The 26,404-nt window shown below is 52.8% G+C and overlaps 9 protein-coding genes across 9 annotated transcripts; 4 read left to right on the top strand and 5 right to left on the bottom strand.

Annotated features, from left to right (window-relative positions):
• Positions 1-209: 209 nt before the first annotated feature.
• Positions 210-1,206, top strand: GGS23DRAFT_592247 (uncharacterized protein; the record flags this gene model as incomplete). The annotated part of the gene is made up of 4 exons (XM_051517856.1): positions 210-420; positions 608-787; positions 1,007-1,068; positions 1,126-1,206. The coding sequence occupies 4 exons, from the start codon at positions 210-212 to the stop codon at positions 1,204-1,206; spliced, it is 534 nt and encodes a 177-aa protein (XP_051377182.1).
• On the bottom strand, positions 1,076-4,126 carry GGS23DRAFT_32064 (uncharacterized protein). The gene is made up of 5 exons (XM_051512882.1): positions 3,104-4,126; positions 2,971-3,039; positions 2,729-2,914; positions 2,300-2,674; positions 1,076-2,245 (listed from the first exon to the last, which is right to left on the bottom strand). Exons 1-5 carry the CDS (start codon positions 3,726-3,728, stop codon positions 1,449-1,451), a joined length of 2,052 nt encoding a protein of 683 aa, XP_051377181.1. The 5' UTR covers positions 3,729-4,126; the 3' UTR covers positions 1,076-1,448.
• Positions 4,127-4,395: 269 nt separating this feature from the next.
• GGS23DRAFT_602248 (uncharacterized protein) lies at positions 4,396-6,423 on the top strand (the record flags this gene model as incomplete). The annotated part of the gene is made up of 2 exons (XM_051519303.1): positions 4,396-4,791; positions 4,855-6,423. 2 exons carry the CDS (start codon positions 4,396-4,398, stop codon positions 6,421-6,423), a joined length of 1,965 nt encoding a protein of 654 aa, XP_051377180.1.
• A 297-nt stretch (positions 6,424-6,720) lies between these two features.
• GGS23DRAFT_32095 (DnaJ domain-containing protein) lies at positions 6,721-7,946 on the bottom strand. Its single transcript, XM_051512884.1, has 3 exons — positions 7,720-7,946; positions 7,616-7,659; positions 6,721-7,555 (listed from the first exon to the last, which is right to left on the bottom strand). Exons 1-3 carry the CDS (start codon positions 7,807-7,809, stop codon positions 7,018-7,020), a joined length of 672 nt encoding a protein of 223 aa, XP_051377179.1. The 5' UTR covers positions 7,810-7,946; the 3' UTR covers positions 6,721-7,017.
• Positions 7,947-8,198: 252 nt separating this feature from the next.
• GGS23DRAFT_609179 (ATP-dependent RNA helicase DBP10) lies at positions 8,199-11,313 on the top strand (the record flags this gene model as incomplete). The annotated part of the gene is made up of 2 exons (XM_051520253.1): positions 8,199-8,520; positions 8,581-11,313. 2 exons carry the CDS (start codon positions 8,199-8,201, stop codon positions 11,091-11,093), a joined length of 2,835 nt encoding a protein of 944 aa, XP_051377178.1. The 3' UTR covers positions 11,094-11,313.
• Positions 10,798-14,772, bottom strand: GGS23DRAFT_545688 (26S proteasome regulatory complex, non-ATPase subcomplex, Rpn1 subunit). The gene is made up of 4 exons (XM_051514994.1): positions 14,221-14,772; positions 14,097-14,167; positions 11,543-14,032; positions 10,798-11,477 (listed from the first exon to the last, which is right to left on the bottom strand). Exons 1-4 carry the CDS (start codon positions 14,339-14,341, stop codon positions 11,451-11,453), a joined length of 2,709 nt encoding a protein of 902 aa, XP_051377177.1. The 5' UTR covers positions 14,342-14,772; the 3' UTR covers positions 10,798-11,450.
• Positions 14,773-15,300: 528 nt separating this feature from the next.
• Positions 15,301-16,633, top strand: GGS23DRAFT_592240 (RIO1-domain-containing protein; the record flags this gene model as incomplete). Its single annotated transcript, XM_051517855.1, has 2 exons — positions 15,301-15,363; positions 15,422-16,633. 2 exons carry the CDS (start codon positions 15,301-15,303, stop codon positions 16,631-16,633), a joined length of 1,275 nt encoding a protein of 424 aa, XP_051377176.1.
• Positions 16,634-17,318: 685 nt separating this feature from the next.
• On the bottom strand, positions 17,319-19,217 carry GGS23DRAFT_602243 (uncharacterized protein; the record flags this gene model as incomplete). The annotated part of the gene is made up of 7 exons (XM_051519302.1): positions 17,319-17,433; positions 17,498-17,548; positions 17,609-17,857; positions 17,927-18,018; positions 18,068-18,157; positions 18,242-18,332; positions 18,391-19,217. The coding sequence occupies 7 exons, from the start codon at positions 19,215-19,217 to the stop codon at positions 17,319-17,321; spliced, it is 1,515 nt and encodes a 504-aa protein (XP_051377175.1).
• Positions 19,218-22,670: 3,453 nt separating this feature from the next.
• On the bottom strand, positions 22,671-26,055 carry GGS23DRAFT_545674 (NADPH-cytochrome P450 reductase). Its single transcript, XM_051514993.1, has 4 exons — positions 25,554-26,055; positions 23,632-25,428; positions 23,299-23,577; positions 22,671-23,169 (listed from the first exon to the last, which is right to left on the bottom strand). The coding sequence occupies exons 2-4, from the start codon at positions 25,411-25,413 to the stop codon at positions 23,152-23,154; spliced, it is 2,079 nt and encodes a 692-aa protein (XP_051377174.1). The 5' UTR covers positions 25,414-25,428; positions 25,554-26,055; the 3' UTR covers positions 22,671-23,151.
• Between the last annotated feature and the right edge of the window lie 349 nt (positions 26,056-26,404).

Here is a 26,404-nt window from a genome sequence, read left to right as displayed (position 1 = left end):
ATGTAGTGTGATCCGTAGAGTGCCCGCCTAATTCTATGGCACAATCATAGGCTATCTTAGGTGCCCTACGCAATCCATAATAATACTTATGTATACCTATAGGTAGGTACCTAGGTACTCGCCTAGGCATTCTACAGCATATAGTTCCCTCTTTCTAGCTCCTGATCTCTTCACCTGCACTCCCATCCACCTGTCCAGAAACGAAAGAAATGTCGACGCCTCAGACTGATCCCGAAGCTGACGCGACAGTGTGCTGCGGCGGCGCCCCCGCCTTCTCGGACCTGAGGCGGCCGATCGAAGTGCGCGACTTGGCTTATGGCGGCTCTGGTAGCAATCTGTTCTGGTCTTGGCCGTTCTTCGGACCGCTGCTTGTCGACAACGAGACCAGCGACACTCGCGATCATTGCGCCAACGAACGAAGTGTGTGACCCCTCCCTTCTCCCGCACATTTCTCTCTCCCGTTCCTCGTAGTGCCCAACCGAATAGCGAGTCTCTCGCCGACCGACCCAAAAAAAATTTCAAGGCGCACGTATCGCTAACTAACACGATCACACTCGCGCGCCGTCACTCACGGGGGGTGGCGGGTGGCGAGGCGGGTTGCAAAAAGCCTTCCTCTCGTACTTGCGCCTGTCCGTCTACATGGCCATCGTCGCCATTGCCATCGTCTTATCCTTCCATCTCAAAACACGACCGTCTAAGCTCGAGTTACAGATGGCCCAGCCGCTCGGTATAATCTTTTGGCTCTTGTCCCTCGCCTGCCTAATCCTCGGCTTCGGCAATTATATCAGTGCGTGGAACGCCCTTACTTCTCATCACCTACCTGCCTCTCCTCACACACACACACACACACATATATATATATATATACACACATATATAAGTATACGAGAAATATTTCTCTCTACTTGCGTGTGTGCGCACGCTCCCCATAGCCTGCTTATGTGCAGAACAATGCCCGCATGCGCGCTCCTACTTCTGGAGAACGTTGGCTAATAACTACGAGCAGAAACTTTAGACAAGTATAGTAGAAAGGTGGCTATAGTCCAGACAGGTTGGAGGACGCAATCGGTGAGTGGCCGCGTGCCTGTCACGGGAATAGGCTCTGCGTATTAACAAACCTGCAAGATCATGTCTCTCATTTCCCTATCCATCGTGGGCACTTGCGTGATACTGTTGGTAATTGCCAAAGTAGAAGCGGGGCATTAATCAGAACTCATACCCCAGGGAGTCGAGGTGAGGCTTGTCTCGGACACAAACCCCAATATTTACCTACCTCTTTACACGCGGCATTCTTACCTACCTATTTAAACTCGTCAGATCCTAGAATTCAAGACGAGCACATTCCGTTTGACAACTCGTCCATATACCTATATTACCCTTGTGTGCGTCCCCAAACATGGCACGGTGAATCCAAAGCCAGTTGAGACCCTATACCTACACTATTGCTTTCAGTTTGCAACGCAAAATAGATCCTCCATCTGCTTTTGCGTGTCCGTGGAATCCGCAGAGCAGCCACCAACCTTCTCTCTGAACTCCTTCGCATACTCCCTGGATAGGGAGTACAATTCATCAGAATCTATCGGGAGACCGTCCCATGTGAGTGCGGGTAGGTCGCCAAGCGGGCGCAGGTTCCCATCGTGGGTGAGACTGTCGAGCATAGACACCGGTGCGAGGGCTACCTCGGGGCCTGAACGTATCTTCTGCCTGGCCTCCTCGATGTCCCTATCACTCGCATCGTCGGCTAGGAGTGGGGTTGGGCTCCCTGGGTGGGTATATTCCTCGGGCATGCGGTGTAGCTCGTTATGGACCGTGGCCAGATTTCTGGCCGTGTGGTCACCCGGATACAATGTCCAATAACCGCGCGCTCGAGCCAGTCTCAAGGCATGCTCTAACCAAGATGGATATTGTGTGCTTACGACCTTGGATGTTAAAAGTGGCGGTGCGGGGTCTGAATTTCGTTTAACCTCCAGGGATCGAGATACAAAGTCATGCAGCTCCATCCACTTCTCTCCAAGAATGAGTATTGCGTTGCTAGTGGGCGCTTGCCAAAGAAACGAGCTCGGAGCATCACCGACACCTTGGTCTCCCCAGCCAGTGTTTTTCTGAGGTGGAGGCTTATTCAATTCGCCCTTCCCATCTAGCAACTTGAGTGGTTGCTCGAGGCTGATCCCGAAAAGCTGGCGGTCCCAGTGTCGAGCAGCAGACATCGCCGAGTACCTATACTCCAATAACGAGTATTTTAGATCTGTACGTGCCTGTTAAAGATGTGCTCGTATGTGGGAGAAAAGGCGTGGCTTACAGTGGAAGAATTGAGGCGATAACTCGGCCTGTGGAGAGAGCACTAGTACGTGTGAATTTTCCGGCACGGTGGGCCAGAACGATTCAAGAAAGCGTGCTGAACTTTCTTCCTCGTTCATCAATTCATATGGGGTACGACGTCGAAGAGAAAGGTACTGAGCATTGGTCGGGTTATAAACCTGAGGGGGTGGCCACATGAAGGTTTCAAGAAAGTATTTAGTCGGAGGGTCGACTCGGTGAGGAAGTTCAATAGTGAGATGAGGAACAGACCCTGGGGTATAGTCTGCCTCACTCAAGGACCTGAGAAGTCTGATCAAGCTCCCCGATGCTCCGGGTACGGTGTGAATAAGAATATCAATATGGATTTTATTCCATTCTATACTCTCTCGTCAGCAGTGTTAAGCAGGTCTAAGGGGACGAGCCATCCTACTATGCAACGACTGACTGTCCAACTTAGACAGCCATTCAAGTCCCTTCGCAGATTTACGTGGCAACTCGATTAACGTATTCTGCTTAACGCTAGTATGCTGTTGGGCGGCTCGCAGAAAGAATGGCTCCTCGTCACTTGATCCGTCTACGAAGGTGGCTTGAGGGTGCATGTAATTGTAAATGTGATCTGAAAAAATGGGATAAGCAATAGCAACTACGGCGAGGGCGGTTGATTATACGCACGAAATGCGCGAAAGACGGCATTTTCCATTCGATCATCGGCTGACAGCGCGACATGATCAGGACGGGCATCTTGGAATAACAAGTCAGCAAAGTTTAAGACGCATGTTCGAACGAGTCGTAATGGCATTCGCACCGTGGAATATGATCGGGCAGGAATGGTCGATACCATTGACTTTGCGTAGCTCCTGTATGCTAATCTCGCTCCGACTCATCAGCGCAAAATGTACGTAGTTCTTCAATTCACTTGCCATCTGGCAGGCGATGGGTAGCAGCGTTGCTGAGCTCTTAAGGCTTGAAGACGCGAAGAGGATGTTCCTATTGATCGGCATGCTCCCTTTGGTATCGCCAATAGCATGCAGCGTCGCCGCCAACTCGAGGAACTTCACAGGCCCATTGAATGCTTGCTCCGGAGCGGTTGCAGGCCGAGCATTATATCTGGATGGCGGAGCTCTGCCGGGGGGAGAGGGTTTAGTGAATTTCGGGGCCGCAGCAAGGTCTGAGGACGCATAATTAGGGCGGCGCATCCGTTGGTCAGGTCCGAGAACCGGGATATTTCTAAAGAAGAGGTAGATGAGGAGGGCGACGATAAACCCGAGCGCTAGGCGTTTAAGCGACCGCCGCGGAGGGACTCGGGTAGGATGCCAATTCGTCGACTGTCGTAGGCCGGCGCCATTCTTAGAGGTCTTGCGATCGTCATCCTTCTTACCCAGCTCTTCCTCACTCAGAAAGAAACCTCGCATCTTTCTCCATGTAGACATACCAGAGCCAAAGTGAGCCCTTCGGGAGAGGGGACCAAGAAGGGGAACAAGCACGCGGGTATTACAACACGATCGAGGAGGTTGCTACGATATTGAAAACTGCATCTCAAACTGCGACGGAGGCCAGGTCGGGATAGGACTGTTGGTGAGATTCTCGAGGTGTCGGGGACAGTTGAATGGAACTGAACCAGACTAAGTCGGAGATAGATGTCCTAATACAGAAGTTGGGAGCGGAGAGATGAGGCTCTTGGGAGTGGTAGTCGTGCCGGAATACCATATGCTCAGATGGAACTGGGCGATCAATCGGATTCAATCGCCTATCGCAGCGTACCTAATGCTAAGATAAGGTAATCATTGTCTAAGGCACCAAAGATTACCTAATGTCGTAAAGTACCTGACCTAGGTACATGCATACCTTTAGGTACCTCCTGCCTAAGGTGTACATAGGTACCTACCTAGGCACCTCTTTGCATGGGCGGTTGGATTCGATGGTGGGGGACAAGACACTATTGTCAAGGATGGGGATTTGTGTAAAAGTAAATCGGATAAATTCTTCAAGTGGCCTAAACGGTGCGTTCAACATTTGGCGAAATTTGGCAGAAACCCAGACAAGATAACTTCTTCTCGAGGCCTCCTTAGGTCTTCGGCTTCTCCCCTCGTGGTTATCATGGGAAAGTCGCGCCGCAACAGGGCCAAGGCGAGGCAACGCTCTGATCCTATCGCAAGAGTAATCAAGCCGCCCACAGACCCTGAGCTGCTCGCGATACGGGATAAGAGCATTCTGCCCGTCCTCAAGGACCTGCAAAGGCCCGAACCAAAGGCCCGGACAGCTGCGGCTAGAGCCATCGCCAATATCATCCAGGACGCAAAGTGCCGAAAGTTGCTCCTGCGCGAGAAAATCGTCCTCATCCTCCTTGACGAGACCCTCACTGATGCAAGCTTGGAGAGCAGAGCTGCTGGATGGGAAATCCTTCGTATCCTCACAGCTGAGGAGGAGGCAGACTTCTGTGTTCACTTATACCGATTGGATGTCTTGACTGCTATTCGGCATGCTTCAATGCAGGTGAGATAGATCACTCATGTCCGCCAAACACTGCACCTCTAAAGATCGATCCATGCTGTACAGATCGTCAACACTATTACCTCGACAAATCCTGCGTTTAGTAAAACTACCAAGGCTGAACAAAATTTCGTTTGGAGCATTGCCGAGGCGCTTGCGGCAATATTAGGAGGCTTAGCTGAAGCTCAGGATGAAGCTTTGCTCGCCGCTGCGGGCGACAAACAAATACATCGGTTTCTGTTCACCCTTATATCCGTCCACTCTACGACTGCATCGGCTTTGAACAGCGTCTTATCCTGTATGATAACACTATCCGAGGACAACGAGCAGTTTGCAGACGCGGTCCTTGGAGACGAAATTACCGAGTGCTACAAGCAACTTATCGCCTTGAAGAATAGCGACGGGTACAAGGCAGTCTTAGCCTGCGGTGTATTGCACAACCTGTTCTCCGCAGCGAAGTGGAACGATTTCAGTCCTGGGAAAGATAATGCTTGCGATGCCGATCTTGTCCCCACCCTCTCCCAAACGCTTGAGTACACTCAGCTGAGCGAGAATGCGATGGACGATCATGTCTCAACGTGCCCGGCGGAAAGATTGCAGTTGGCACTGGAGATTCTAGCATCCATCGGGACCACTCTTCAGGAAACCCTAGAGAAAGGACGCCGGGGGAATGGAAAGGAGTCATGGGAGGGATTTGACGACAAGGATGACACAATGGATACCGATCATGACGAACGGCATACTGACGACGATGTGGTCGGAGAAGACGGGGAGATGAACCAAGACGAAATGGAAGCAGATATGGATATGGTTACGGCGGTAGACGGCCACGATGAGGAACTCTCCGGAATCGATGATTTTCCCACCTTGAAGCAGCTTATCCAAAAAGCGATTCCCCAGGTTGTGAGGCTGTCTCGGACCAGTAGCAGTATGGACGAGGCGTCAAGCCTGATACGCAGCTACGCTTTAGCGGCCCTAAACAACATTTCGTGGACGGTAAGTTGCATCGATTTCGCCCGAGGGCCAAGTGCAGCGGTATTGCGGACCTGGGCGCCGGTGGCGCAAACGATCTGGGAACAGACAATAACGCCAATTCTTTCAAGCGATACAACTGACGTCGATCTCGCAACGATTGTGACGAGTCTTGCCTGGGCTATTGCGAGGACCTTACATAGTCAGACGTTCCTCAGCGGAGATGAACATAAGAAGTTCATATCGCTCTATCACGCTTCCAAGAACTTCAACACTGACCATGGTGACCCATTACAAAGCCTTGGGGTCAAGTGTATTGGAGTCCTAGGCCAGATCGCGCTCAGGGTGCCGCTTGAGCTGAATCGGGAGATAGGTATCTTCCTCCTTACCGTCGTGAAAACGCTACCCGAGACACCGGCTGCGGACGCCGTGGAAGCTTTAAATCAGATCTTCGATGTTTATGGCGACGAGAACAAAGCATGGGATAGGGAGGTCTTTTGGAGAGATAACTTCCTGCAACACCTAGAAGATGCCGCTCCACGAGTGAAGGCTATGGTTAAAAAGATCGACAAGAGAACGTCCACCGAGTTACGCACACGAGCTGAGGAGGCGAATTTGAATCTTTCAAGATTCATCCACTATAAGCAAAAGCATCGGCCATGATTTAAATAGTTCGGCTGCAAGTCGGAAGAGCCATGGTCCAAGCCGACGAGCCAGAAGAGCGAGAAGTATAGATCTCTACGGCGTAGGAGGCTGGGATTTAGAAAAAGAATAATTAGGGTAGAAAAAAAGGAGACGTGAAGTCGGGTAACCGCTAGTCCTCCGAGACCAAGAATACGATCCACGATGGCCCTTTTCGCATACCGTCTTCTGTATTATCGCCTATACATTATGTCTTGCGACCTGGGGTGCTGTATGTAGTTATCAAAGAGATGTGTGGTGCTCGAAAGTGTGTGCATAACTTACCTTCGCCCTCCATTGGGGAGTAGCAGAGCAGTGCTCGGATTCGAGCAAAGGGGGCTGTAGAGTAATAAGGAAAACGGCACCGCCGGTTTCAGGGCCACACTAAGGGAGTTAGGGACATAGAATCGGCATTCTGGTCTATCAATAGAACTCACGTAGTAGCCCATGATGCAACGGTTTAAAGCTCGTGCGCCCTTCTTGAGCTAGGATCGACGTGTATGCAATTCTGGCAAGCCAGCACGCAGTAAAGCCCGCAATCGTACAGCCCAACCCCTTCTAACCAGAATCGTGCATTCAACCGATAGGCTTGAGCTTCTTCTTCTTCTTCTTCTCGCCGTCGCCGCCGCCGGACTTGGACTTCTGGAACTGGCGCCAGCTATCAATTCGCTGGTCTCGCGTGCTTTCCCAGTCCTGCTCGTGCTGTCTCTTGCGCTTACGGTCCTCAATCTCTTGTTCCGCCTTGCGCTGTTCGCGCCCCTCCTCCTGCATCTGCGCCTTCAGCTGCCGCTTTCTCCTCAGTTCGTTCTCGATGAGGACCTCCCGCGTCTTATCACGCCACTTCTTCGAGAAGTCGTCCGTCTTGAGCTCCGGGCTATCGACGGTCCACTTGTTCTCGCGGATCAGTAGCATGCGCGCATCTGCGATGGCCTCGTCTAATCGCTCTCGATGCTTCTCGTCCATTAGCTCAGTTTGTGCCTTCTTCAGCCTATCGAAGGCCTCGGGCGCCAGTGGGTTTTTCGTCTTGTCTGGATGAATGAGCAGCGATTTCTTGCGATAGGTTAACTTGATGTCGGACTCGGGGACGCCGGGTTGTAGGTCGAGAACCGAATAGCTGGCAGAGGGAGTTAGATTATAATCGTCCTGATAGATAAGGGAAATCAACAGCACTTACGCATCTAAGCGGAAAGCTTTCAGGATGCGATCGATCTCGGCATCCTTGGTTGGATTATGTTAGTAGATGTAAAATGCGCGATGGAGATTTGAAGCTGGTCCTACCTTGTCAAACTCTTTGGATTCTGCCTCGAGCACATCAACAGCGTCCTGATCCCCGAGGGAAGCATCGTCCTTGGACTCTTTGGACGTCATCTTGGCTGAGTAGGGCGGTAGGCAGGTTCCTATGAATGAGGGTGAAGAGAGAGAGAGAGGGAGGTCTGGAGAACAAGTAGTCGTTAGATAAGAGCCGCGTACGTCGAAGTCTGTTTGTCGGGGGATCAAGGGTCCCACCTCCGCTTACGCTACTTAGGTACCTCTTAAGTAGATATGTAACCAACGGGGCGCTGCTGTCGTAATCGATAAGACAAACCGAGCAGCAGGAGAATAAAACTACTACTACGTAGAAAAGTAGAAAACGATCTGTCGGGCGAACTGATCCTCTGTAACAAATAGGTGGATGTCGGAATCGCATCTACTTCGTCATAATTTCGACCCACGACCCGTGCGACAGCCGTCGTACGCCCAGAATTCCTCCCGTCCTCATGAAGTCAAACAGCATCCACATGCCCATAAAAAGGATGCGGTCCCATGCGGCGTCGCCAGTACCCTCCGAAAATGAGGTGGATATTCTAACGTCTTTATTCCCCGAGAGCGCCACGACGTCGGACAGGCCCAATACAAATAAGAAGAACGGCACGCAAGAGGGTTATGGGTTCGACGCCGGAGACCTACTGGACGGCGACGGCAGCGGGGAAGATGAGGGCGATGAGGCTTTCATTGCTCTGAAACAAGCAGCATCGTTCAGAAAAGCTAGTAACTTAAAGGGGAAGTCGGTGAAGAAGGGCGGTGGCTTTCAGGCTATGGGTTCGTATAAAATATCTTGAGGCCGTACTCATCCGAGATCTTTGACTGATAGGGCTACAGGACTCAGTGCAAACCTACTAAGGGCTATCACCAGAAAGGGGTTTTCAGTCCCTACCCCCATCCAGCGGAAAACCATACCATTGATAATGGAGAGGAGGGATGTTGTTGGCATGGCGAGGACTGGCTCTGGAAAGACTGCTGCCTTTGTCATACCTATGATAGAGCGTATGAGGGCCCATAGCATCACCGTTGGCGCAAGGGCCCTGATCCTTTCGCCGTCCCGAGAGCTTGCAATCCAGACTCTGAAGGTCGTTAAAGAATTTAGTCGCGGAACGGATTTGAAGTGTATACTCCTCGTTGGCGGCGACAGCCTAGAGGACCAATTCAGCTCGATGACCACTAATCCAGATATCATTATAGCTACCCCTGGGCGGTTCCTGCATCTTAAGGTCGAGATGTCTCTCGATCTGTCTTCCATTCAGTATGCTGTCTTTGATGAAGCGGACAGACTATTTGAGATGGGTTTCGCCGCGCAGCTGACGGAGATCCTCCATGCCTTGCCATCGTCAAGGCAAACTCTGCTATTCTCGGCGACTCTACCGACTTCTTTGGTAGAGTTCGCTCGTGCGGGCTTGCAAGACCCAAGTCTCGTCCGACTAGATGCCGAAACGAAGATTTCCCCGGACCTTCAGTCGGCGTTCTTTAGCGTCAAAGGGGCCGAGAAAGAGGGCACCCTTCTTCACATCCTAAACGATGTCATCGAAATGCCGACCGGATTACCGGAAGGCGTCGAGCCGGACTCAGGACAAAATTCGAAGAAAAGAAAACGAGGATCAGATGCTCCGAGGAGGAAGGAGAAGCCGACAAAACATTCAACTATCATCTTTGCCGCCACTAAGCACCATGTGGAATACCTACAATCTCTACTTCGCGAATCGGGGTTTTCAGTCTCGTATGTCTACGGATCTCTTGACCAGACGGCGCGGAAAGAACAAGTCGAAAGCTTTACGCGTGGCCGTACGAATATTCTTGTAGTAACGGACGTTGCTGCCCGGGGCATCGATATCCCCGTTCTTGCTAACGTGATAAATTACGATTTTCCTCCGCAACCAAAAGTCTTCGTCCATCGAGTTGGTCGCACAGCTAGAGCGGGGCAGAGGGGCTGGAGTTATAGTCTCGTTAGAGAGGCAGATGCGCCATATCTACTAGATCTGCATCTATTCCTCGGAAAGAAGCTCGTCCTTGGAAAAGAGGGCAAAAGCGATATAAATTTCGCGGAGGATATCACTGTCGGGTCCCCTGTTCGGAGCAAGGTCGAAGCCAACGTCGAGTGGCTTGACAAGGTCCTACGCGAAAGTGAGGATATCAGCGCCCTGCGTCGAGTCTCAGGGAAGGCAGAAAAGCTATACCTCAAGACTCGCAATTCTGCATCTGCCCAGAGCGCCCGGAGGGCAAGGGAAGTCGTGTCGTCAAAAGGCTGGACGCAGCTACATCCACTTTTTAGTGATGAGCTGGGGGATACCGAGAATGCTCGTGTCGAGATGCTCGCGAAGATCAGCGGCTTCAAGCCCCAAGAGACGATCTTCGAAATCGGCAATTCGAGCAAGACGGGCCGAAACGAAGCGGCCGAGGTCATGAAGACACTTCGCGAGCGCTTCGGCCCTCGGAAGCCAGCGAGAGGAGCCGAAGATCCTAAAAAATCGATAGAGGACCATTTGGCACAGGAGGGTGACGACTTGGGGGAGTTGGGTGAAGACGAGGAAATGGTGGATAGGGAAGATCCCGTGTTGCACGACCCGGGATCCAACGACGATGACGGCAGCCTCGGCGGAGGCGACGGCAGCGACGACCTCGAAGTCACCGTATCCAACCACCATGGCGCTTCGACCGGGTCGGGGCGGGGAACTACGTCGGACCCTTGGCGAGACGCGGAGGTCTTCATGCCGTACACGCCGCGCAGCGTCAACGCGGCGGAGGAGCGCGGGTACGGCGTGCACGCCGGCGGCGGCGGCGGCGGCTCGGGCACGTTCGTGGAGGCGGCGCGCGACGCCGCCATGGATCTGGCCGACGACGAGGGCGCCAAGTCGTTCGGGGCGCCGGCGCGCCCGCGGCTGCGCTGGGACAAGAAGGGCGCCAAGTACGTCGCGCGCGACAACGACGACGACGGCAGCCGCGGCGCCGGCCGCCGCATGATCCGCGGCGAGAGCGGCGTCAAGATCGCCGCCAGCTTCCAGAGCGGCCGCTTCGACAAGTGGCGCCGCGCCCAGCGCCTCGGCCGCGCCCCGCGCCCCGGCGAGCCCGAGAGGCGCGGCGCGGCGACCCTGCCCGCCTCCTCCGACCCCGCCAAGCACTACCGTCACAGGCAGCAGAAGGCGCCCAAGGAGGCCGACAAGTACCGTGACGACTATTACGCGCGCAAGAAGCGCGTGGCCGAGGCCCGGGAGAAACGCGTGGGGCGCTTCCGGGACGGCGGCGGCAGCCGGAAGGAGATAAAGAATGCGGATGACATTCGCAAGGCGAGGGTACTCAAGGAGAAGCAGAGGGCCAAGAACGGTAGGCCGCCGAAGAGGTGACGCGGGACATGGATTACAGGTACGATCCTTGTCATAGAAATAGGGCTAGCAAGCTAGCCCTTATATTTTATTTGTCTTTGCAAATGTTATCCTGAGGTTAGGATGGAAATTGATAGGTATGTTGATGCATGCAGGTTGGGGTGAACAATCCTCAGGTAGAGACCACACGCATTGAAACGTTAAAAACCCTGGGGCCCGACAGTTCCCGTCATCTATTGAGGGAAACCAAGCCACGTCGCTCTCTATCTGCGATGCCTGGCGCTGTATTGCTTGTTTAATAGTACATTTTCGTCCGCTGCCTGTTGAACTCTAGGGCAATTCCAGGTAAGGCCGCTGCCACTAGTCATAGCCCCTACTTCATTTCCCGTCCTCCCAATCCGGGTTCTAGAGAACAGTCAGCATCAGGTGCCTGGATGGACCAAGCGTATCCGGGGATCGGCTCATCTTACCTTACGGAGAATAACTAGACCCTCGAGCGTATTGCTAAGGCTTATATACTCCTCGTCTTCGAGCTCTGCTCGCTCCCCATACGCCAGCAGCACGGGGGTGCTCTGCGTCTGCCATCCCGTAATAGTCTTGGGTCGGCCGGCCTGGCCAACAACGTCAACGGCCTGACCGACGCGCACATTGACTGTCAGCGGCTTAAGGTTTTCGTCAAGTGTGACGAGAAAGCGAGGATGCATGGCGGTAACAAGGAAGTATAGAAGATAGTGAGAATTGGAAGTGATAAACTGCTTGGCATCTATCATGGCGACAAGAACAGCGAGCAACCCGGAAGTGGCCACTCGTGATAGGATCTGCCGATCGGTGTGGAAGGGGTTGAGGGTCATTGTACCCTTGCCCATATGCAGTAGACCTTGCGCGATGCGGACCATGAAGAGTGACTCCTGATCCCGGTGGTAGTAACTGGCTAATTGTCGTAGGAGCTGGGCCAATCGGGCGTTGTTTGTTCCAGCGCCTAGAAGACCCATGGCAAAAATTGCATTTATTGCGACGTCGTTGTCGTTATCATGACTGTATCGGGATAACGTGTCGTAGACCTTCATTTGCGGGTTGCTAGGGCTGACGAGACCCATGGCCAGGGGCACGACGCGCCGAATGTTTGCCTCGCCGTAATGCATCAGATGGCCAAATTGCCGCAACACCATTTCTTGTCCGACGTCCTCGCCCATGGCGACTAGAGCGATTCCGAGAACCGCATACATCTGCGTCAATTCTTCGCTCTTCTTCTCATCCGACTCCGCCTCGATGTGCTCGTTGCAGATATGCAACAATTCTTGGATCTTGAGCACAGCACCGGTACCCGCCCAGGCACAGACTTCCGCGAGGATGGCGGTTGGTCGACTCATGGGGTGGGGAACCGCCTTGAGCGTCTCCAAGATGACGTCGACTTCTTCCTGACGGCCGAAAAAGAGAAGCCCGAGGCCAAGGGCTAGGAAACGGATCCATTTATCGGAAAGCTGATTCCCACGGTCCTCATCCAGGAGAACTCCCATCAATTCCTCACTGACACCAGGATTGCCGGAACCAACGAAAACCATGCCGCAAGATAGTGCTGCCATTGCAGAGATCTGCATGTCGTTATCGGGGTTGGCAACGATAGGCAGTAGAACGTCGAGCAACTCCTCCTTATGAGAACCGGCATAAGAGAGACCAAGGCCCATGATGGCGGCGACCCGCACTAGGGGGCTTTTATGCTCCAGTCTGTCTGCGTCCCCCAGCAGGGCCAGGGCTGGGTCGCTATCCAGACGCACGCCAGACGTCATAATACCGATGGCTAGCATAGCACCAGCCATAATCTGAGGCTCCGAGGCGTAGGTATACTTATCAGTCTTATCTAGCCCGCTCTCCACGTCCCACATGAGAAGAGTGCCGAGCGAAGCAACCGTTGACATCATGCCCTCGTCCTTGGTTTTCCAAACCCAGCTTTCTTTATCTTGCGCAACAAGCATCATCTTGTCCTTGCCAAAGCCGGCATTGACGAATGCATTGACAAATGCAGCGGCAAGATTGTGCCGTGCGGAGTCGAGGTTCGTCATGCCGGCGACTCGGCTGCTTTCGAGGTGGCTTTTGTAGATATCTTCAGTGGTTTTGGGCTCGAGAATATTCAATTCCTTGCCTAGCGTCTTGAAGTACTCGGATAGCTTGATGTTGCAGATGGCTTCCTCAGTTTCTTGCATGTCTTCATCCGACAGATGGTTATCAACAACATCGACCCATATCTTTTGGCGGCCGATCAAAAAACCCATTTGCTTTTTCAAAGCCGGGTCATCGGTGGACACGAAGTCAGCCGTAATCAAGTCCAGATCGTTCAGCCTGATGGCAATTCCCATGGCTTGGGTAAGCTCGTTGTAAGTCTTGTAGATGTCGTGGGCAGTTCGAAGGAATTGCTCGTTATCTGGGTAGGTTAGGAGGTTGACCATGCTGACAAGGTACAAACAGACACGAGAGTATGTGTTCTCGTCGACGAAGTTTGGCAGCTCCTCGATAATTTCGAGCTCACTCATGAGATCCACCGCGTCGGCCTCTGCATTGCTCTTGAGAAATAACGGAACAAGGACCAGGGCAAGATCCACCAAGTCCTTGACAGGCTCTTCCGTAGTGACCCTCTTGCCGTATACCTCACCAATTTCCAGGGCCAGGTGGCGCACGTATTCGTGGCCCCATGACCCGATGTCCTGAGTCGGTGATAGCAGGCGGTACTTGAGGGTATCTTGACGGTCTTCGTCTGAGAAGGTCATGCCTATGACTGACAGAACGTCTGCTAGTGACGATTTGTCATCACCTTCGGGCCACTGGTCATAAAGCTGTGTCATGGTCTCGTAGTGGGGTCTAAGGAACTTGAGAGGTTTCGGTACCGCCGTCATCGAGGATGTCGAGGTCTTGATGAAGGTTTTCATAGCCTCCAACGAGGCTTTGTAGAGAGTAGCATCAGGCTCCTGCAAACTCGGTCAGCAACCGCAAAGTTAGAAGACTAAAAGGGGAGGGTCATCGGGATCGCACAGTTAACCGCTCAACAATCATATCGAGTTCGGTTTTCAGTTGCTGGTCTTCTTCGCTCAGCTCCTCGGTGGCTGTATAGTGGTTAGCATAAGGCTGATGCCAGCGAAAATGCAACAGAACACACAATCGACCTTGTCCCCTTCCTCCTTGCCGTTAACTGGAGGTTGCCCATCTTTAGCTTGGCTGTCAACGGCTTTGCCCTTCCCTTTGTCGGCCGGTTTGTTCTGGTCGCTGTTCGGCGCCATGGTAGTCGACGGTGGCAGGTCCGGAGCGCAGATACAAGTGAGAAAGAGGTCAGGGAAAAAGGAGGGCCCCGGTGGTGCTGCTCGAGATATCGTCGAAAGGACGCCGCCCGGTAGCCGATATTAATTTAGCAATGCTTATATCGTAGACTCGGTAGCCTTCAGCTGTCGCTGGGGGCGGGACAAGGTAAGAGTCGGCGAAAGTTGGACGGGTAAGACGAGAAACGGTGACGCTGAGGTTGTGGTGGACGTCGAAGTGGGAGTGGCGGATGGAGTTTGAGCTTTGCGCAAGCTCTTGGGGAGCAGCAGATCGGGTGGAAGCTCTCAGTCTCAGGCGGGAAAGGGTTGGCCAGCCCACCTCCATTACGTGACTGCCCTGCCGCCTAGTTGCCAGACAGGTACCAATAGATGTACCTACCTACCTACCTCCTAACCCCTTGGCGAAGCCACAGAGGAGAAGAAGCGCCGGATACCTGTACAGAGTACATCCATGAACGACTGAGCACCTAGGTACACATGCAATACCTCTCGAGTACCTAGGTACCTTCTAAGAACGCTCTAACTGGCTGCGTCTGCGGGGCCGGTGCGGGTAAAGGTACCTATACTAACTCTATACTTGTATGTATCCCTATGTACCTACCTGGAAGCCAATCAAGCTTCGGAGAACTTCCAAGCTAGGACCTTTGATAAGGCGATAATAATTGTGTATCGTATCTCTCCTCCTAGAGAGGGACCTTGGTGGGATTTCAGATAGTAGCGACGACACGAATTGCGCCCAATACACCCATCCTCAAATTCTCATCGCATCTCTTCCCCTCCAGCTCTTCATATTCTTCTCCCTACTTCTCTATACGAACTCGGCTGGAACCATCTCGGGAGATCTGCTCGTAGCCAAAGGCAAAACCTTCGAGAGCAGGCAATTTCCGCAGAAGGCAAGAGATAGTGGAGGTGGACTGCCCGCCATGAAGCTCGATACCAAAGCCATGCGCCACCTCGCAGCGGAGGATTGGCGCGTCCTGACAGCCGTACGTTCGCGGTCGCGTAGCAAGAGTTCCAGCCACTGACCACAACCCCTACACGTAGGTAGAGATCGGCAGCAGGAACCACGAGGTCGTCCCGACCCCGCTCATAGAAACCCTCTCGAAGCTGCGCGGCGGCGCCGGCCGGGTGCACCGGTCGATAGCGGCTCTCGCAAAGGCCGGCCTGATCGCGCGCCTCAAGGAGGCCCGGTACGATGGATACCGGCTTACGTACGGCGGCCTAGATTATCTCGCCTTGCACACCTACGCGAGCCGCCGCGAGGTCTACAGCGTCGGGGGCCGTATCGGCGTCGGCAAGGAGAGCGACATCCTCGTCGTCGCTGACGAGCGCGGTGTCCAACACGTGCTCAAGATTCACCGCCTTGGCCGCGTCTCCTTCCGCGCCGTACGCGCCACCCGCGACTATCTGCGCCGCCGGCAGGGCGGCAGTTGGATGTACCTCTCACGCCTGGCCGCTGAGCGCGAGTTCGTCTTCATGCAGGCCCTTCACGGCGAGGGATTTCCCGTCCCAGAGCCTATCTCCCAGAGCCGCCACACCGTCCTTATGCACCTCATCGACGGTTGCCCGCTCCGCCAGGTCTCTCAGGTCCCCGACCCTGCCGCGCTCTATGCCGAGTTGATATCTATGGTCCTACGGCTAGCTCAGCACGGCCTAATCCACGGCGACTTCAACGAATTCAACATTCTGATCAGGGTAGAACGGGAGGACGAGGAGCCGCACGCAAAAGGCAAACAAGCCGAGACAGTAGCCGAAGCAGATAGAACGCGAGTGATACCCATCCTTATTGACTTCCCCCAGATGGTGTCCATGGACCACCAGAACGCCGAGATGTACTTTGACCGCGACGTCAACTGCATCAAGCAATTTTTTGAACGACGCTTCCATTTTGTTAGCACACAACCAGGGCCTTTCTTCAAAGATGCCAAGAAAACTGTGGGTAAAGATGGGGCTAAGAGGCTTGATGCCGTAGTCGAGGCATCAGGCTTTTCGAAAAAGGCTCTGAAAGACCTCGAGGCCGCTATCAAAAAGCAACATGAAGCAAGAGATGATGATGATGATGATGATGGTGATCCAAGAGAAGATTTCAGCGAGGCAACCGAGGCATCCGGGGATGACGACGAAGATAAGGACGAATATGAAAATGAGGATGGGAACGAAGAGGTAGATGCAAACGAACCGGGTGCTGGCGTCAACACAGAACACGGCGCTCCCAGAGTAGACACACAGTCCGTTGCAATTAGGAATGAAACATAAGGACAGATATGTCGTGTATATAGATACATAATTGCTAACCATCTTGGGCGTCAAATTCATCTTGTTTTATATACACGTAGATACTACTTAAGTAGTCCTAGACTAGGAGGTAGGTATGTAGGGCATTCGAGGAGTTGCCGATCACATCAGGTCACGCTTGCTATCATAAGGTAGTAATGAGCACCTTCGGGAACAATGCGGTCTCGGCGGCAAAATCATGTCTTAACACTTCCCCTCTAGTCTAGACTATCAAGTCTCTACTATGGGGAGTACAACGAAGATGTGAAGACGTATCCGAATAAAGATGAGACGGCCTGACCTGTCACATACTTTCTCTCGTATCGTCCACCGAAGACCCCCGTGGTGGTAGAGACATGCTCATGAGACATCTCTAGAATTCGTGCGAAAGCAAAGTCATACAACAAATAAAAGCACGACAAAAATTGATCCGCCCATGATCCCCGGGCCATTGCCGAGTAGTGTCGATACTGTGACCTGCGTAAAGATGCCACATTAATGACACCGAGAATGAATGGATTCGACCACAAAGTATAACCTTGTGGTGACTGACAACGTCGGCTCTATGGCAGGGATAAATATGTCATCACGAGTGACAAAGATACCATGCCGAAGTGCCAAACAAGAATTACCGATGCTAGAATAGACCTGGAGAAGTGGCAGAGGTCTACTCCCTATTATGTTTCGCCGGCGACGACTGGCTACTACCATGTGCGACCAACGGGGAGCCCACACCAATCTCGACGCCTTCACTGCTCGGGCCATCCTCTAAGGGATTAGGGCTATACATATGTTAGCGGTGGGACACACTAGCTCGGGGGGTTGAGACTGCGGGCTGCAAATTACCGGGTTCCGCTCTTGCTCGAGCCACCCGAGGTGGTGCGCTGAGAGGCCGTACTGCCGGAAATATCGGTCAGTCTAAATTCAAGGTAATGCCGCGAGAGATAATAATCATACCCCAAGTTACCTCCGTTACCATTTCGATAAGCCAGCTCGTTATGAGGATTCATTCCCACAAGAGGGGTCCCGTAGGCGCTCGCGTTGTACTCGTTTGTGCGCCACTGTCGACGCTCCGCTGTCACGCGCTTCAACTCCTTTTGACGGGGGGTATCGGCAAACCGAATCTGGAGAGGCAGGCGTTCATGCCCAATCAGACGGCCAACAAACTCTTGGATAACATCTTCGCACGTCTCACGGTTCTCGAAACTACCGTGATTGTTAGCAACATGTCTGTAAGATTGTAGGTAGGTATATATTTCTGTAACTAGTCCTTACCGTGCAAATCCGACGCCCCGGCTGTTGCCTAGACTATCACGAAGAACCTTGCTTGACAGGATCGTATATCCTTCGAAGATTGTAGCGATTTCCTACTCCTGTCAGATACGGCAGGCTGAATTAGCGACTGTGGTGGCTTACGGCCTCAGTGTAAGACTTGGGCAAATTCGAGAGGTACAAGTTGGTAGAACTCTCGTCGCCTTCCGCCCTCAATCGAGAGTTGAAGCTTTCCTGCTTCAAGTCAGCAAACTTCTCGCCTCGTCGAGCAGGCGCATCGCCATGCCAACGATGAGAGTAAGAGACGGGGGTCTTGACCCTTGCAAATCCCACTTCATAGCCCCGGCTGTAGAATGCACGAATGCAAGCCTCGGAATCGCGGACGTTGCAGAACTTGGCGAAACCGAAGCTACAAGTTCTATCTGTCAGCATATCCTGAATATAACTCGACGGAGTAAGGGACTAACCCTTTGCAGGCCCCTGTAGCGGCATCGATAATGGCCTTGGAGGTCTCAACTTTTCCAAAGCGCTCTGCATATTTCAGCAACAACTCGTCATCGGTCGTGGGATGAAGCCCACGGATGTAGACGTTGCGGTTCCCTGGGATCGGATTCACCAAACTCTGCTCCAATGTCTTCATGTTCTTACGTGGCGTGAAGATTGCCGGAACAGCGAAGGGGATGCTGGGGTGGCGATCAAGAAGCGGGGACTTGCTCTCTCGAACACCACTTGCTGCAACAATCTGCTGGGGTGACGGGGTGGTAAAGGTTGATCGATCAAGCATTGCCACTCGAGTTCCGTGGTCACGGGAAGCCATGCTCCCGAAGAACGGGGTTGCTGGGGTCGACTCGCTTGTAGAGTATGATGACCGACGGTTATCCAAGGCCGGAATTGCTCCAGAGCCAGCCTCGGAATGTTCATGTATAGCACCAGAGCGTCCAGCGGGAGTATACGGTACCACCGGGTAGTGCGACATCAACGGCTGGAAGTTTCCCTGTGGAAGATACGCGTTGCCAAATGAGGCCGATGGGCCGTCGGGGGCGGCACCATAACCGAAGGCCGGAACACCAGCAGTCGGGTAGCTGCTGGCAAAGACGATGCGCCCGTCCGGGGTGGCATAGGGAACCATCCCGGAGATGGTATGGGGGGTGCTGATGTTAAGGCCACCGAACTGGTTCATGACGGCGTTTATATTTGGGTCGACGATTGTCGGACCCTGATGGCCGTTGCCGTTGCCGGCACTTGAAGCTTGGGTAGCGGCATGAGCAGCCGGAGCCGCCTTGACCGAGGCCATGTTTCTAACACGGGATGGTGCGAAATCGGTATTAGTTCGCATTTTACAACAGATTGATACTTCTGGAATGCGTAGACATCATATTAGCAAAGGCCTGGCGGGATTGGTATGATGGCAATCAATGTTGTAGGCATCCTGAAGCGGACGGGGAAGAGCGCCGGGTATGTGTGCGATCTCAAGTCCTTAACGCACGCCATGATTCGAAGGCGACACCACGTATATGGGAGACGGGTAGGTGGCGGGAGCAAGACATACCTGGACGGAAACGGAATTGACCAAGTCTGGTGGTAGGAGCAGTCTGGTACCTGATAGGATAACTGTTGGCATCACGTTCAAATTCTGCAGAGTGGATAGAAAACAGGAGTCCTTGATCGAGACGTTTTGGGGACGATGGGAGGGTGTGATATGTACGACGGGGGTACGTGATGGAGGCAGGGCAGACCTTGAGGGATTTGGCTGGCGATGCCAATTCTGTCGCTACCAAGACGACCGTGGCGAAGCGAGCGGGCCCGAGTAAAATAGAGTAGCTAGCAAGCAAGGCGGGAAGTGAAGAGATTGTGGTCATGCGCGGACGCGCGTGGGAGTGATGGATGAGTTGATGCTATGCTGGAGAACCAAGTGGGGAGGAGAGGAGAGGGAGAGAGGCAGATGAGAAAGGCCACGGGGGCGGGGAGATATACTGTCAATATAATACCGTCGTACTTACCGGGGCTTAGATACTCTGATAGAAGTCAGGAAGGTTCGGCAAGCTTTGCTTCGCCTCGTCGTTCTCGAGACTGGTCGTCGAAGGTAGCTACAACGTAGAACGATGCTTGGCCCTGTCTCCTAATCGGATATGTGCTCCCGAGGCGTGTTCCTGACGGGCGTCCCTGGCGGGTGTTCCGGGGAAGGAGTTCTGATGATGCAACCTAAAGATGCTAGAACCGAACGACGAAGACGTAGGAGTGCGGCTTAAGTATGATTCCCGGCGGGAAGTCCAAGGCAGGGCAGCTTGGGATGAAGGATGGACTGCAGATAGCAGTGTGACGTATCCGAGGGCCGGGGCAGTGATCTGGAGGTGCTGCAATCCTGCGAGGGCGCAGTTTTGCGATACTACTGCTGATCGAGAGCGTACGACGGGGCGCTCGCCAAAGGGTAGGAGATGATGTAGAGAGTGCGGAAGGTAGCTAATATGGAAGTGGTGGAAGGCATGGAGGTGGTGGAGAGGGTGGCGGTGCCAGACGGTGGAAAGCGGAAGCCGTGAATATAAGCTAGAGCAGCTGGAGGGTTAAGTACGTAAGGCAGGCCGGAAACACTCGTTCACTGATCCGGTCGGTCCATGGGAAGCTGATCTGAACTGGCTACCTCCTACCTACCTAATGTATTCTTATATTCCAACGGTAACACGTACAATCCATCTGTCCGCAACGAGATAGGTACCTCCTGTTCGGGGACCCACTGGGCCGACAACGAGACAGACAGAACGTATTCCCTCCGAGTTATGTATGTCTACCTAGGTAGGTATATTACTTACTTGGAAGGTACGTCTTCTGATATGCCAACAGGTACCTGATTTGAATTTCGAATCTAGGTAGGTAGGTAGGTTGCAAACCTTCGGGAGGTATCGATGTATATGCGTGTGTCTTTCACGAGCAGGACGTATGCGAGGTACTGGACAGCGTGCCTCCCATAGAATACATTAGATACATTATAGCCACAGGTAGCGGGCTGGGAGCTTCCGCTTCAGTGAATGTCTACCGTTAGGTGCCGCTGGTAATTCTAACAATGTCTGCCGCGCAGCAATCTGCGATATGTACGCACGCAAATCAGCACCTCGACGCCGCCTAACCTTAGGCACCTGCTTCCTGCCCGCCTCGCAGTACATATACACCTACCCGCTTCCCCCGGGGTTGGTACGCACACCAAGGCCCCCTGGGAGGTACTGCCGCCTAGCGATACCTCCCAGGTACCTACCTGGCATACCTGCTATGTACTGCCTGGCTGTTAGGAGGTAGGGGCCACCTAGGGTGTATATACCATCGAGAGCATGGAAGCGCCGCACCTGCCTCGGGCAGCCCATCAGTTGCTACCGCGATCGTGTGGCTTCATATGGATGGCCAACACACACCTACGTGGATCGTTGGAACATGGGATATCCTACTTATTCCTCACTTACGGCTGATGTCTCTAAAGAACCTCACCGTGGCTCTATGCCGTCGATGGCTGGCGGTATATAAGAAGCGAGGGGGAGGACCTAGCACTAGACAAGTCCTAATAAAATCGCATTGTGGCATGGTTAAAAGAGGTATTTGCTCGTTCTTTCTACCTGATATGGGGCCCAGGGGCGTATGCTGCGGCAATTGGCCATCAGCCTCCTACCGAAGCTCGACATCTACTGGCCGTTCTGTTCTTAATCTTAGGGCAATGCCTACCTAGCACACGGGAAGACCATAGGATCAAGAAAGAATATCTTTACGCCAAGTGGGTATTATAAGAAGCAATGAAACATTCGTAACTCCGACAGCCGGCAGGTGTAAATAATTCTAGATGCTTGCTTCCAGAAATCACTAGCCGACGCCGATAGTCCGGATGAAGGACTGGGACTATACCTACGGGATACGAAGAGGCAGAGTTGAACCCCCCTCATCAGCTACGGAGGTAGTCACAAGGCGAGTGAACAATACCATATCTACGCATATAAGCTAGCCCGCGAAGATGAATGTTCAATAGCCGTGCCTTAACGAAACCCAAGGAGTCGACCTGGGGGGAGCACTCAGCTTGTTAGTGATCGCCGGCGCGACAGCAACACCAACCGAGGGGTATAACCACAGAGGCAGCACCTGCCAGTGTGATGCTGGAATTTCGTAGTTTGATTTTGCGTTTATGGCAGCGGGCAATTCGGCCGGCGGGGAGGCAAACCACGAACCCGTCAGGTACCTATATGTCCTATCCTACGCTCACGCCTTGGACGACGTTAAATCTAACGAGTGACGTTCCCTTGAGCCTCCATATACTCGTATTGGCCCGTGCATACCGTGGGGAAGATGGAGGGGGTAAGAGATGTGCCACCAGATATGGGTTCTCCTACCTTATAGGTCATAGGTAGGTACCTGCCCGCGCGTACCCGTCCTGTTTCACTGTTATTTTTTCACTGACCCTGCTAAGGAATGAGCGAACTAATCTCGCGGGAGTTCGGTCGGTTTGTAACTTGGCTCCCATTAGAAACATCTCCTATTGATGCCTTCGCATTTACAAGAGTGCCTACTGTATATCGGCTTTAGTCTCGTTGTAACTACGTTGTTTATGCCTACCAGGTATCTAGGTACCTGATCCATATACCTCGGTAGGTAAGAGGTACCTACCTCCTAATGTTGTAAAATGGGAGGTATCTACCTAGGTAGGTAGGTACTTCTTCTTCCATGATGCCGTAATAATTCCACGTCATCTTGAAACTGCCCGGACGAATCAATCACTGAGCTGTAGACGATTTTCTGCCTAATTTCCTGATTTTATCTCGCTGCCAGTTACGCACTAGCATCTTCCCTCTGGAAGGTTGGGTGCCATGTACCCTACCTCCAGCACCAGTCCCTGTAGGTAAGGCCCAGTTTATCACAACCTCTGCCTGGCCCCTGCGGACTAGCTCACGAGTTTCCCAGAACTCGGGGGGCCGAAGTCGCCAATATTTGCGCGTGGAAAGCAAGTGATTCTCAACTTCGAACAACCGGAGACAACTTGAAGGGTAGAGCCATTATATAATCTATGTATGTACGGATAAACACGGAGCTCTAGGGATATTAGAACGCACATTGGCACCTGATCCAGCACCTAGTCATCGTAGATGCCCTGCTATATCATAGTCCACACCCCCGTGACTCCCAGGCTATGTAGCAGAGTTCTTCTACGCAAATTTGCTTGCAACGCTCACCTTGATATGCATTAAATTCCTGACAGGTCTTCACGACCAGACGTCCTCCTGCAGTAAGTGTTAGCTTCGTTCGAACCGCGGTGATATCAAATAGATATGCAGAGATGTCGGATGGGCAAGCGAGCACATCTAGTGGGATGGGAGGGGGTGCATTATGGCGGGGGAGGTATGACGTACTTGATATTGGTTTGCGGCTCTCATGTTCTTCACGATCTCCTCTCCCTTCGCCTCGGGAATTCCACGTTGCTCTGCAATGATCTGGGCCAATACCGTGTTGACTTCTCGGGCCATATTTGCCGCGTCGCCGCACACGTAAATGTACGCCTTCTTCTCGAGCAATTCGTTCACTTCTTGAGCTCTCTCCTTGAGTCTGTGTTGCACGTACACCTTTTTCGGCCCTTCTCGGGAGAACGCCGTAATGAGCTCGAACTTGTCACCGAGAACCTTCTTGTATTCCTAGAAAAAATATGAGTCGCGGTTCGAGCTAATGGCTGTTGGAATTATACGTACCTCCCATTGTGATTCATACATGAAATCCTCGTTCTGTTTCCGGCAGCCAAAGAAGAGCAGCGTACGGCCGACATTCTCCCCAGCCTCGGCTTGTTTCGCACGTTCCTGGACGAAGCCGCGGAAAGGCGCGACACCGGTGCCGGGCCCAATGAGAATAATAGGCTTCGACGGGTCAGAGGGCAACTTGAAATTCGAGTGGCGAACGTGTACGGGTACATGAATACCATCGTACTTATTCCTTGGGCCGTGGATCTCGTAGGTAAGTCCGAAAGGCTCAGGGTTGGGATCACCGTTTTGCTTCTGCTTGAGGGCAAGCAGGTAGTTGGTAGTGACGCCCCTGAAGGCATCATCACGACCAGGAATCCGCTGGTTTTCGACGACGGCGGTCACGGATATCTTCTTAGGCTGAACAAGCGAGGAGGATGAAATGGAGTAGTACCGAGGTTGAAGTTTGGTGATACCCTCGATAAGTGCCGAGAACGGAATGTTCGTCCACTTCCGTCCGCCGCTGACGACGCTTAGCGTCCTCGCGATGTTGTAGTGATACTTGCTAACCTTGTCCTGAAAGTAATCCTTGTCGCTGCCGAGTTTAGCCATTTCAGCCTTGGTAGCCTCGTCCGGAGCAAATGCGGCCAACGTGCCGAGGAACTGACGGGATACGGGAGCACAGATCTCAAGGTGGTATCGAACGATGGCATCATAAGTCGTGGGGGTGGGGAACGGGACTTTGGCTGTCGGCTCAAGAGCTTTGACGCTGATGACCGTATCTCTCTTGTCCTCAAGTGCGAGGATGTTGAGGAACTGATCCACCTCATGGCCCGAGTTTGTCGGCCAGATCGCAATGTGATCCCCAGTTTGGTACGTCAAATTAGATCCGCTGACGTCGACCTCTATGTGGAGGCAGTTCCTGTCTTTAACGGCGAATAATTCCTTGGACTCGACAATCGGCGCGATGTACGGGTTATGGGCATTGAAGGGACCCTTGGTAGCTCCTTCCAGGTGCATCTTGTTAGGCTCGCCCAAATACACCTCGGGTGAATCTTTTGTAAGACCCTCGCGCTCTGTGATGCTAAAGATTGGTTCGTAGACGGCTTCGCGTTCTTCGAGCCCCATCTTCTCTGCCAGGGCGGCCCACATGGGGTCCTTCCAGGCCAGGAAGTCTTCCTCCATAGTGCCGGCGCCGTCGTCGCCTTCTCCAGCCTCGCCGATCCTGTTTGCACCAAGCTTTTGCAGGGCTTTATCGACATTACGAACCATAGAGTTGTAATGCTCGTACGTGTTGTTCCCGAGACCGAAAGCGACGTAGTTGAGGTTCGCAAGGGCCGGATCGGAGTCCTGAGAGAAGGATACATCGTCACCAGTTATGAATTCGTAGAAGTCGACGGCGTTATCGGTAGGTTCTCCCTCGCCGTACGTGGCTAGGACGAACATGACGATCTTGTCGGATGGGACCGCATCGAGATTCTCGTAGTCGTAATCTTCAAGATCAGCTACCATGGTCTCCAGTCCGAATCGGCTCTTCCCCTCCTTAGCTAGCCTGGAGGCATAGTCCTCGGCGGTACCGGTCTGGGAGCCGTAGAAGATGATACAGTTCTTGCCGCTCTCCTCCATCTTCTCGATGAGGTTCCTCGTCTTCCCCGCCTTCTGCCCATTTGCGCTGGCGAATGCGTTCGCATAGGGGTCTTTGGTGACGCCCCAGTACTTGCCCTTGGTGAAGTAGGCGGCTGTGCCTACAAGAATGACGCCGAGGACAATGATGTCTAGGGTATCGAGTTGAGCCATCTTGAGAACTGCCCGCTGACGAGGAGGTGAGAACCCAAATTCTGGCTCAATGAGCAAGCGAAGCCTCAGAAAAATACGCCGAGCAAAAAACAAGAACAAGAACAAAGTCAGGAAGTTGGGAAACGAAGAGGACAGCTAACAAGTTTTGTGACGCGCAAATCGTTCGGCTCCCGCGGACTTATTGGATCATGTAAGCAGAACCACAAATTTCATTTCTCTTCCGTTTCTTTCCTCTCCTTTGCGATGCTTCCACTGTAAGGAAGACGCTGCAACGTGTCTGCGTGCGTTATCGGATGACGAAAGGGATGAGCGGGCAGCGCGGATAGCGCTCGCTTTTACAGGTACGGGGAATTCCTTGGGTCGGGTACGACGTAAGGATCGCAAGACGGCTGCGGCTCTGATAATAAATACTAGAAACGCAGGACTCGCACGATGGAATCAATCATACGATCGCGATAAAAAGGGAGAAAGATGGAGAAGAATAAGCAGACCGGCTTGGAAATTATGTGCTGGCGTGGCCGGTAAGAGTTGGCACTAAGGTGGGCTGGAAGAACCCCGAAGGCAGAGTCTTGAGGAAGTCCAGTACAGGAAGCATTTTGGTGTATTTATTTATATAGGTACCTATTTATTTATATACCTGAGGGGTACGGAGTGTTTAAAGATAGGTACCTGCTACGTGCGCTTGTCAAATGTTGATGTACCCGAGCTTATATACATCAGGTACCTCTCAAGGAGAGAGTATTATGCAGGTAGCTGCCTTCTAATCTAACCTGGAGGCAGGTACCTAGGCAGGTACCTCTGGGGAAGTTGAGCTTATTCCCCGGGTCTTGCCTTACCCGAGCACAACCTTATCAATGTACTTTGATGAATCCCGCTTACTATATTACCTACCTTCTAGGTACCTCCTAATGTATGCTGATACCTCAGAGGTACCTAACGTATTTGAAAGTATACCTAGGTACCTAGGTACCTATATATATCAGTAAATATC

This window comes from Durotheca rogersii (assembly GCF_024521655.1).
Source record: "Durotheca rogersii strain YMJ 92031201 chromosome Unknown GGS23scaffold_1, whole genome shotgun sequence".
Classification (NCBI taxonomy): Eukaryota; Fungi; Ascomycota; class Sordariomycetes; order Xylariales; family Xylariaceae; genus Durotheca; species Durotheca rogersii.
Note: the sequence above shows the minus strand (reverse complement) of the source record. Positions and strands in the feature narration are given on the sequence as shown.